The 12,500-nt window shown below is 43.7% G+C and overlaps 1 protein-coding gene across 2 annotated transcripts in view; it reads left to right on the top strand.

The window, feature by feature from the left end:
- LOC113808435 (rab-like protein 3) overlaps positions 1–12,500 on the top strand; it is a 20,942-nt gene that overhangs the window by 320 nt on the left and 8,122 nt on the right. For both annotated transcript variants that reach the window (XM_027359849.2, XM_027359857.2), the window contains exon 2: positions 12,263–12,472. In XM_027359849.2, the coding sequence (XP_027215650.2) occupies positions 12,263–12,472 (210 nt within the window). The remainder of the gene's footprint in view (positions 1–12,262; positions 12,473–12,500) is intronic.

Genomic DNA, 12,500 nt, shown 5'->3' on the forward strand with positions numbered 1-12,500 from the left:
TACACCCGCCACTCTGATATTGACAATTTTGGTATCGTTGGATTCCTCTCACTATACAATGCAAATGTGTAGATTTTATTGCACGGAAACACCCCGTTAGGGTAATTTTCTATATTACGTCCACATGACCGATATCGACGATTTTGGTATCGTTGGATTCCTCTCACTCTCCACATTGCAAATATATAGTTATTATTGTGCGCTAACCCCCGTTAGCGACAAACTTGGTCCCGATAGCAGGGGAGGGCATGAAAGGTTCCAGGGAAAATGCGGGTTAAATAGCACTAATAATATAACGCACAGTGAAAATAACCATGGTTATTCACATAACTTTCCATTGCAGGGGGCTGCGCCCCCTGCGACCCCCCCCTGGGGGGGCTGCCGCCCCCCAACCCCCGCGAGGAAACAAAACCTCCACCACGTATTCACGGCAGGCTAGAGCGTTACACAATCATCGTCGATGTCGGAGCAGGGGGCGTATTACCTCGTAAGATTCTCACTGAATCAGCATATTAACCTTATTATAATCAGCATTGTATATAGAGACGATTGTAGTATAATCAGGATAAACACGGTGGCCCGCCCTCGTCGGCGGGGTTTTGCGCCTTTATCGATGTTACACCGATGGCCTCAAAGTCGAGTTTCCCTTCCTCTGGAATAACGACATTCGTATTCCTAACCGAAACAACCGTCGCGTTCAGAAGTCAGTCATAGTCGCCGCGATGGCCGAGTGTGGAGGGTGCTCGTACTCCGAGATGGATTTTCTGCGCGAGATTGCCATTAGCCAAGAAAAAATGCTAGATATGTGCTTCCGCCACGGCCTCCTTCGTCGTGAGAAAGATTGCGGCAGGTGCGGGCAGCCAGCACCTGAATGTGAGGTTGCATCACTTCCTGTGTGCTGCAGCGTCGCTGTATCCTCCGGCCTAGGACCTCCTGCCGGACGCACCCTGCCTCCTTCACATTTTGCGGCAAAGGAGCACCCTCCCTAGTAATTAGCGGCATTAATAAATCAGGTTAGTACCTTAAAAATCCTAGGTTATTGTAGGTTATCGGCTCCGCATCTAGTTCATGTGCGCTCTATCCTGCCGTGAATACGTGGTGGAGGTTTTGTTTCCTCGGCGGGGGTTGGGGGGCGGCAGCCCCCTGCAATGGAAAGTCATGTGAATAACTATGGTTATTTTCACTGTGAGGTTAAATTATTAGGGTAATTTTCTATATTACGTCTGGCGCTCCGACATCGTCGCCCCCGCAATCGGGACCAAGTTTGTCGCTAACGGGGGGTTAGCGCGCATTGTATAGAGTGAGAGGAATCCAACGATACCAAAATCGTCGATATCGGGCATGCGGACGTAATATAGAAAATTACCCTAATAATATAACCCACAGTGAAAATAACCATGGTTATTCACATTACGGAAATTTTCTACATTACCTCCGCCGCTCCGATATGGATAATTTTGATATCGTTGGATTCCTCTCATTGTCCACATTGCAAATATATAGTTTTTATTGCGCGGAAACCCCCAGTTAGTGACAAACTTGGCCCCGATAGCAGGGGAGGGCATGAAAGGTTGCAGGGCCCCCTGCAGTAGAAAGTCAAGTGAATAACCATAGTATTTTCACTGTGGGTTATATTATTAGGGTAATTTTCTATATTACGTCCACCGCTCCGAAATTGCCGCCCCTGCCATCGGGGCCAAGTTTCCGTGAAATAAAACCAACATATTTGCATTGTATAGAGTAAGAGGAATCCAACGATACCAATATCGCCAATATTGGAGTGTTGGAGGTAATATAGAAAATTACCCATATGACTTACCACTGCAGGGTGCAACCCCCATGGGGGAGGGGGGGGCAAGGAAACAAAATATCCCCCACGTATTCATTGCAGGATAGAGTGCACACGAAGTAGATGTGGAGCCAATAACCTACCATAACCTAGGATTTTCAAGGTACTAACCTGATGAATAGATGCCGCTGATTGTAGGGAGGGTGCTCCTGAACTTTTTTTTCTTCACGTCCAGGCGTGCTGACTGCCCGCACCTGCTGCAGGCTCTCTCCAGACAGAAGAGGTTGTGGCGGAAGCACATTTCCAACATTTGTTCCTGGCTGGTTGCTATCTCACACAGGAAATCGGTCTTGAAGTAGGAGCACCCTGTACACTCTGTCATCGTGGCAGCTATGGCGAAGTACTGAATGCGGCGGATATTTCGGTTAGAAATTCGAAAATTGTGGTTCCAAAGGACAGGAAACTCGACCTTGAGGCCGTCGGTGTAACACTGAGAGAGGTGCAAAACCTGCCGACGAGGACGCTCTTCTGTTCATGGTGTACCCTGATCATCCTGATTATATTACAATCGTCTATATACAATGCTGACCATGTTAGTATGCTGATTCAGTGGGAATGTTACGGGGTAATTGTAATATGTCTGCCACTCCAACATCAACGATAATTGTGTAATGCTCTAGCCTGCAGGGAATACGTGATGGAGGTTTTGTTTCCTTGGCTGGGGTTGAGGGGCAGCAGCCCCTCCCATTGGGGGTCACAGGGGCTGTCCAGTCATGTGAATAACCATGGTTATTTTCACTGTGGGTTATATTATTAGTGTTATTTAACCCCACATTTTCCCTGGAACCTTTCATGTCCTCCTCTGCTATCAGGGCCAAGTTTGTTGCTAATAGGGTGTTTCCGCGCAATAAAACCCACGTGTTTGCATTGTATAGAGTGAGAGGAATCCAACGAGACCAAAATCGTTGATATCGGAGCGGCGGATGTAATATAGAAAATTACCCTAATATGTTTTTCAGATTTTGTTGTTCTTACCCTATGGGCATCCAAATTTATGTAAGTTACTTATTACTGGTATTGCTGCCTGTGGAATTCATAGTCTATGGAGTATGTTTAAGTCTGTATCAGGTTATTAAATGTATCTATTTTAAAGAATTACCATTTACAGCAATTGTCTAATATTACCGAGAGTCATGCACAAAGATTGAGAAAAGTTGACTCCACTGTCTTATAGAGCATAAGAAAAAGAGCCATATACAACACAGGTATACCCGGAGTGACCTCATATTTACCGCTAAATGACCAAAGTATATGCTTCATGTCACTGCTAAATCCACAACATCCTCACTTAGCCAGAGTTCTTAACCCATTGGATTCGGTTGTGTCATGATACTGAAAATTCATATATAGCCAACGTCCAGGGCATGTGGCGTGTTGGCTGGGGGTGCAGTGAGTAGGCCAGGCTCACGCGAACACCCATGAGCAGTGACAAGACTGTGCCTCCCCTTTGCAAAGTTCTATTGTGTAAACTTTTTTAGCTCTGCCATTTTCCAATGTCCATATTTGTCTTTTGATCTGCTTTAGCCTATCCAGATGGCAATAGCTTATTTTCATTGTACAGACTCCATATCATATCTGTATGTAGTAATAACTCAGTGCAAAAGAAAAAAAGGTATACAACATTTGATCATTTATGTCAAATATCTTATTTAAAAAAAAAATTCAGTTTTCCATAATACAACCTGCACCGCTGATCACAGTGGCCAGGAATACGGTGCACAGCATGGAAATGGTGTCCTCCCTGTAGCCAGCGCTCATCCAGTCATGGCTTATGCACGTTACTTTCCACATTCGTTTATGGATGAGAATAATGCTAAAACCCTCTTTAAGTGCCAAATAAGTGAAATCACTCTCCAAGAGGTTTATGCACTTGTGGCAAATCTTTTCATAACCCTGGCCTTCGCTCACAATGGCAAGCTCACGTCACCTGGCCCTCAATCCAGATTTTTCCATGACGGGACTGTAGCATCATCTGGATTGTGGGGGTTAATATTGTATTTTGTATAAGTTGGCAGGAAATGCTAATAAAGGGGGGGGAATGAATAGAAGGCAGGAAAGGTTAGATTTGGATTTTTGGGTTCGCATTATACCCTGACTTTGGGACTTTGTCTCTGGATGGCGTGTCACTCTGAGTAACAAATACCAAGTAATATAAGTTGCTATAGAGCTAAGGGTAATGGAGAATTAGTATTTTATTTTGTATCACACAGCCCTCCAACCTTGCAATTATTAATTTTTTTTTTTCAATAATTTACTGTGTAACACACATGAAACTGTTCTTGTTTTCCATTGCAAATGACTGGTTTAGGAAATAAAACAAAGTAGACTATTGGTAATTATTTGTGAAGTGACTCTGAGGCTAAATTCCCTCTGAGGCTAAATCCCTATTAGTTGATTTCTGGGAACACTTGACAATTTTGTTTGACACAAACCCCTACCCAAGTTTCCCCCAAATCCCCACCTGTTGCCATATTTTCCTACTTGACTTATGCTGAGTGAACTGATATTTCATATTATTAATATTTTTAACAGACTGTATTTTGGTTGATGATATCAATGTAGAGTTTGAGCCAGGTATTTCAGATGATCTAGTAATGGACAGGAAGTAAATGATGCCAATGGTGTGCTCCAGATAAACAAAAAGCGAAAAAGAGAAAATTTAAATGAAGATAAAGCATCTGAGGAATAAAGAATATTTTTTAAAAGATTTAAGATATTTATTTTAAATTCCATTTGTTACAATGGATATTCTTTGCTGTGACATACTGTCAGCTTTATTTTGCCTTCTAAATCTCCCCCTCTGTGCAAGGAATGGCCGGGGTTACCATTCACTAGTAGTGTGCAGGACTGAATGCTGATCAGCAAGATTTCAAGACCAGCATGTTCGCCGCTGCACTACACAGCACACTGAAAGATAGATAGAGAAAGTGACTCAATAAAAGGGAGAGAGAAAGTGAACAAACAAAAGGGAAGAGAGAGCATATGAAAATTAATGAGAGAAGAAAAATGAGGATAGAAAGAATTAAGTGAATAGGAGAGAAAGAAAGAAAAGAAAAGAATGAGAAAGATAGAAAGGGAGAATTAGAGAGTGAAAGTATAAGAAGGAGGGGAAATATTTTAAGAGAAAGAGAATGAGTGATTGATTAAATGGAATTTAGAGTGAACAAGTGAATGAGAGTAAATGAAGGCAGGAAGAGAGAGAGAATGAAACAAAGAAAGAGAGAGAAATAATGTTGTAGAAAGTTGTCTAAGAGAGGAACTAGCTTAGCGAGGTGGAGTGCTCTTGCTTATTTCATCAAGGCATCCTACACGATAACCAAATTTTCAAGTTTGTTTAACAGTTGAATTAATAATGTTACCAAAGAGTAAGCTTTACCAAGATAGAGAATTTAGGCTTTGTCATCACCTTTGAATCTTCATTGAATGATTCTGATCATGGGATATAAGTGTACCTAGAGTTTACACATTAAAAGGTTGCAAGGTATGATCTAAGGTTTTAGAAGAGTAGAACTGGGTAACTGAAAGCTTACTAATATATTCATTAGAAATGCCTTCCTTGTGACATATATAGAGCTAGCTATGTATTAATCACCCAAGTAATACAAACCTTGATTTATTTTTATTTGTTAATTTTTTTTTTTTTTTTTTTTCTCTTTGAGTTGGTTGGTCGGTCCATGCCATAGTTTAGGTGAAGGATATATTATCATTTCTTCACTGTATAGGATTCATGCTAATAGTTATGTATATCACAAAATGACCTCTCAAGCAGATGACGGTTGTTACAGTTGAGAACTGCTGTCATCTGCTCTAGATATTCTTGTTTGAGATAGCAATACAAAAGTATCAGCCTGGATCCTTTATAGTGAAGAATCATATCCAATTTAATTGCCCCCCCAATCCCTTGCCCGTTGTTGTCGTGGGGGGGCTTAGGAGACGAAGACTGAGACCCAATACAGGGATCTCCCCTGCCTAGGGCCTCAGCCCTCGACTCAACTAATTTTGCATGGTCTTTTTTTTTTCTCCAGCTTTTGTTTCCGTCTCTTCTCCATCCCCTTCTGCTATCTACTTCCTAAGGTGTGAGAGCCGTGCTGAGAGGATGAAAGGCTGACCTAGTGCCAGTCCTGAACGGCCTGCGGGAACTATGGGCACGGTACTCCTGACTAATCTAGCCCTTACCTTCAGTAGCGAAAGGAGGTGGACCGAATAGGCCTATTTACATAATCCAGGTTCCCCATGACCAGTAATGAGAATGTAATCCCTTTATTAGAGGCTATGAGGCTAGCCCCTTTATCAAATAGCCCCAACCCAGGCTCTCCTTTGACCACGGCTCCGAACACTGAAACTACTGCCCACTCCTCAATGCCTACTAGTGCATTACCCACCCAAGCAGAGAATCAATCTCCAGAAGACATTCCTACCCACCCAACTTCCTCAAATTCAACTCCACCCCTGCAACCTTCATCAAACAACCAATCCTCCCGTATTACTACCTTGCAACCTTATTCTCCATCATTCCGTAATACTCCCTCTTCCACACGTCCCCGACTATCCACCACCACCATCCCTACAGATATCTTAAATACTCTGTTTAGCCCAGCTAAATGGGACCGATTTTTTGTGATCCCTGCTACAGCTCCTTACTCAGGCAACACTCTTCTCTTTCAACAATGCCTCCAAAAACAAGTAGGTAGAGTCCCTTTCTATACCAGACGCTATCGCTCCCGTCTGGTAACAGTCAGATCAGAAACTGAATCTATAGCACTGTCAAATTTAACTGATCATTCTGGCAACCCCATTCCTGCAGAACCTCATCCAACCCTTAATACCTGTACCGGAACTGTCTCTCTCTCCCCAGCAAACTGCCCAGTCGATACCAAAGATTGGTCAGACTGTGGAGAAGACTTATTAGGATGCCTCAAAGACCAAGATGTGAAATCAGTACATTGCTACACCATTCCTCCTAAAGGTCAACGAAAGAATCCAACCAATATTGCCAAAATTACCTTCTGTACACATGACCTTCCCTTACGTATCTACATTGGTGGACAATCCCTCCCTGTTCGACCATACCAACCCCCTCCACGTCAATGTCAAAACTGTTGGCGCTTTGGACATCCTGCCAAACATTGCCGTTCCACAGACCGATGCCCCATATGTGCCCAACCTGGTCATAATCGATCAAACTGCTCAGCACAAACACGAACATGTGCTAACTGCGGCGGCCCCCATAATGTATTTTATAGAGGCTGTCCCACTTACAAATTTGAATCTGAGGTAGCAACTCTCAGATACAAAAATGGTCTCACTTTACGTGAAGCCAGACAGGAAGCACGTCGACAAGGTTTCTCTCATACTCCATATTCTAGCAACATTGTTCGCTCAGCCCTTCCCCCTCCACCCAAAAATGTCCCCATTTCCACTTCTACATTCTACATCCCTCAGACCAATTCCTTTGCCACTCTAAACCCAGACACCCCAATCTCAACCACAGCTCCTATCTCAACTACAGCCCCAACACCAACCCCTCTCCCTCCCCGCACTACCCGCAGTAGACAGACTAAACGTTCTAACCCTTCTTCCCCTACAGCACAATCACCTCCACCTACCTATACCTTTGTTCCTGAGACACCAGTCTCCTCTTCCCCCCCTCATAAGAAAACCTTTATTCCACAAAACTCTCCAACCAATTCCATTGCAGAAACAATTACCTTCTCACAAAACTCTCCAACAAACTCCACTGCAGAAACAATGGATGACATTCAAAGCTATATGCTTGAGACACAAAATCCCATAACTCATGCTCCTTTCACACTTGAAGTGGTTGCCGATATTCATAAACCTCCTACTAATATTCCCCCTACACCCCTTCCTCCTACTCCCTCCCAACACAACCTAACCCCCTCAATCCCAACCACCACTGATATCCATCCTCCCAATACCCATCCTCCTGATATGCATCCCCCTCTTACTCACAACACCCCTACACCCTTTCCTCCTAATCCCTCCCAAGACAACACATCCCCTTCAACTCCAACTATCCATCCTTCTGATATTCATCCTCCTAACACTAACACTCCCGACACATCTACTCCCTCCCAACACAACCCACCCCCTTCAACCCCAACTATAGGCACATTCTCCCTCCCTCCATCCCCTCTATCCTTTGCACTCCCTCCAGGATACACACGAGAATCACTCATGGCACAACAATGCCCTTCTCCAGACTCCCTACCCCCTAATATCCCTCCTTTACACCCCCTAGCTCCTTCCCCTTCAAATTCCCCAACACGTAAATGTGTTATCATTCATAAATCAACTAGGGTATAGCTCTCCTACATTGGAATATTCGCGGTTTCCGCTCTCATAGATCAGACCTACGTCATATCCTTGCTTCTTATAATCCATCTATTATCTGCCTCCAAGAGACTTTCCTCACACACCCTCCTATTCCAATTCCTAACTACCATTTTATCTCTTCCCCACACTCCCTTTATGTCTCGTCTATACTTATCCATCATAAAACACCTTATGTCATACCTCCCATACAAACTTCGGTCCCGTGCACAGCTATTCGCATCTTTCTTCGCTGCTGGATCACAGTGATTTCAGTCTACTTCTCCCCATCCCATCCCATTGACTTTACTGCCTTTGACACTCTAATTTCCCAACTCCAACCACCTTTCCTCATAGTTGGTGATTTCAACTGCCGCCACACTCTGTGGGGTGACTCTACCACCAACTCCCGAGGCCGATCTCTAGAACGCTTCCTCTTCACAAATAACCTAATTATTCTTAATTCAGATCGCCCCACACACTTTGACATGCGCACACAATCCTTTTCATGCCTTGACCTCTCTCTATGCTCTCCTACTTTACATCTAGATTTCCATTGGTCAGTTCTAGACCACTTCCCCTATAGTGACCACTTCCCAATACTCCTTTCTCCTACTTCATATGTACCACTTCCTAATCCTCCACGCTGGTGCTTCGATAGAGCTGACTGGCATACTTTCACTTCACTCTCTACTATACCTATCCCTCCACCCCCCTTACTGTCCATTTCAGATATGCTACATTGTTTTACAACAACGATCCTAAGAGCTGCCTATACAGCCATTCCTCGAACTTCAAGACCCTATACTTCTAAATGTGTTCCATGGTGGAATTCTGATTGCTCCAAAGCGCTCCGCTTAAAACGAGCAGCCTGGAACAGCTATCGCTACAAACGAGGCACCCCTCACCAGCTATCAGCCCTTATTTCCTTTAAAAGAGCATCTGCCCATCTTCGCCGTACAATTAAAAACAGCAAAACAAATAGCTGGCAAAATTATGTTTCCTCAATTACATCTTCTACATCTATTTCAGCTGTTTGGCGACGGATCCATAAACTATCAGGCAAACATCCCCCCCATCCTGCACCCGTCCTCCATATTCGAGATATTCTCATCTCTGAGCCTGTAGAAGTAGCTAATGAACTGGGCAACTATTTCAGCCAGGTCAGTAGTGGCTCTCACCTTTCCCCACACTTTTCTTCCATTAAAACCATCAAGGAGCGCACCCCTATTACCTTCACCCTATCCTCTGATGAGTCCTATAATGCCCCTTTTTCTTCTTCTGAACTCAACGCTGCATTACAGTCGTGCCGCAACACTCATGAAAGCCCTGATGGCATTCACTATCGTATGCTCCGACACCTCCCATCTTCCTCTCTATCCTTCCTTTTAACTATTTTCAACCACATATGGACGACAGGAAATTTTCCTTCTCATTGGCGAGATGCTCTCATCCTACCTTTCTTAAAACCCAATAAATCAGGTACCCTACCCCAAGATTACCGCCCCATAGCTCTAACTAGCTGCTTGTGTAAACTACTAGAACGAATGGTTAACTTCCGTTTAATGTGGTACCTAGAATCTCATAATCTCCTTTCCCCTTCCCAGTTTGGTTTCCGACGTGCCCGAAGTACAGCAGACCCACTTGCCCATTTTGAGACATACATTACATCGGCATTTGCACGCCATGAATCCGTATTAGCCATTTTCTTTGATCTAGAAAAAGCATATGACACCACATGGTGATACCATATCCTCCAACAATTGTCCTCCCTAGGTTTACGTGGAAACATGGGTGTTTTCATTAAATCCTTCCTTTCTAAACGTACTTTCCAGGTCAAGATTGCCTCTTCCACTTCATCATCCTTTCCTCAATTCGAAGGAGTCCCACAAGGAAGTGTGCTTAGTACCACTTTATTCCTTCTTGCTGTAAATGACATAGTCTCAGTCCTACCACCAGGAGCCAGAGCATCACTATATGTTGATGACTTAACCATCTATGCATCTGGCACATCCATACCAGATCTCTGTCAATTCCTTCAGTCTGCAATAACATCAGTAACTTCTTGGGCCACCAACCATGGCTTTCGCTTCTCTACCTCTAAATCTTTCCCCATCCTTTTCTCTCGCTTACGTACGGTCCCCAAACCCCCACTCTTCTTATATAATGCTCCACTCCAATACCGGTCTTCTGGCAAATTCCTAGGCGTTATATTTGATTCCAAATTGTCCTGGCGAGACCATATCTTGTATATCAAAGAAAAAGCTCAACGTCGCCTCCGAATCTTACAAACGCTTTCACATATCTCCTGGGGCTCAGATCGCAAAACTCTCCTCCATCTTCATGTTACTTTGATTCTCTCCACTCTAGATTATGGATGCCATATCTACTCCTCTGCCTCAACCTCTCTTCTTGCTCACCTTGATACAGTCCACCACAGCGGTCTCCGCTTAGCCGTAGGCGCCTTCCGCTCCTCTCCAGTTGAGAGCCTATATACTGAATCAGGCATGCCGTCCCTCTCTCGACGTCGAGCCCTTCTCTCTCTCCGATGCTATGCTCGATTTCACCAATTTTCCCTTACCAAACTAACTATTCCACAATCCTTACTTCATACCTTTACCTCTTCTCCACGTTTACCAACTCCTCTCCCCGTACGCATGGATACCCTCCTCTCCCATTCCCCCTTCCCTCATCTCCGACCTCTCCCACTGTCTGTCCATTCCATTCCTCCATGGCTTATACCTAACCCCTGTATTTGCTCCTCAGTTTTCCCTGACCCACCAAAATCAGATATTCCCCCCTCTATCCTTCTCGCTCATTTCCTTGCCCATGTCTCCATTCATTCCTCCAGCATTCATGTTTACACTGACGGTTCCAAATCCATCTCAGGAGCTGGATTCGCAGTAACATTCCCAAATTGCACTTTCAAATACACCCTCCCTCCTGAATCTAGTGTCCTTACTACAGAACTATATGCACTCCTTTTTGCCTTAAGACGCATATATTCATCCACCTCTTCCTCTTTTACTATTTTTACCGACTCCCGTAATTCTTTAACCCTCATAAAGTCAATGCACTCGACCAATCCCCTTGTCTGTAAGATCCAGAACTGGTTGTTCTATCTATCCACACGTCACAAATCTGTCAGATTTTGCTGGGTACCCAGCCATGTTGGAATCCCTGGCAATGAACAGGCAGATACTCTTGCATGATATGCCGCAATGTCCTCATCACCTCAACAACGCTTCTCACATATTCCAGCTACAGATTACTACCCCCACTTTAAGACTTTCTTGTATACCCGATGGCAATCTTTTTGGTCAAGACTCCACAACAATAAATTACATACCGTAAAACCATCAATCTCCTCTTGGTCAGCTCCATTTCACAAAAACAGACGTTGGGAGACTGCCCTCGCACGATTACGTATTGGCCACACTCGCCTAACACATGCCTATCTGATGTCACGCTCAGACCCGCCCCTATGTCCTCTATGTAACATCCCTATTTCAGTCCCACACATTCTCTTGTCCTGTCCACGTTTTAATACAGCACGTACCTCTGCTTTTCCACACCTATCCTCCCTTCACCGACCTCCCAACATATCAGACATCCTTACAGAATCTCACAGTTTCTGCCTCGACAACCTGTTCTCCTTCCTCAGACACATAAATATCCTTCACTTGATCTAACTCCCTTACCTAAACCACCATAATCTTTTCCCTCATCCTCAACCTCTCAACAATATTCTAGATAGTTGACACATTACAACTGTCACCTGACATCCCTCTTTACTATACTTTCCTATAGTGCTATATGACCTTAGATGTCTAGCACATTTATCTTAACCATTAACCATTAACCATTCCAATTTAATTTGTATTCTTTCCTTACATTTATTTCCATTTCCTTCATGTTGAAAGTAACGTGTATAATGGTAAATTAAATTAATTGACTAAAGATATTTTGCATGTTGAACTAATTCCATTAGAAGAGATTTTATACTAGTCTCTAGTTTATTGTAAGTGACAGGTTCAATGTGTATACATGTAAATCTAATTTATTTATCTTTACATACAGGTGTTGGGAAATCATCACTGGTCCATCTCATCTGTCATGGGCAGGCATTAAGTAATTCATCATGGACAATTGGATGTAGTGTTGAAGTCCGTGTCCATGAGTACCGTGAAGGAACCCCAAGTCAGAGACCTTATTTTGTTGAGCTGTGGGATGTAGGGGGGAGTAATTCGCACAAGAATGCAAGACATGTGTTCTACAACCCTGTGCATGGTTAGTATCCACATTGTTTTTTCTCTAT

This window comes from Penaeus vannamei, chromosome 19, assembly GCF_042767895.1.
Source record: "Penaeus vannamei isolate JL-2024 chromosome 19, ASM4276789v1, whole genome shotgun sequence".
Taxonomy (NCBI): domain Eukaryota; kingdom Metazoa; phylum Arthropoda; class Malacostraca; order Decapoda; family Penaeidae; genus Penaeus; species Penaeus vannamei.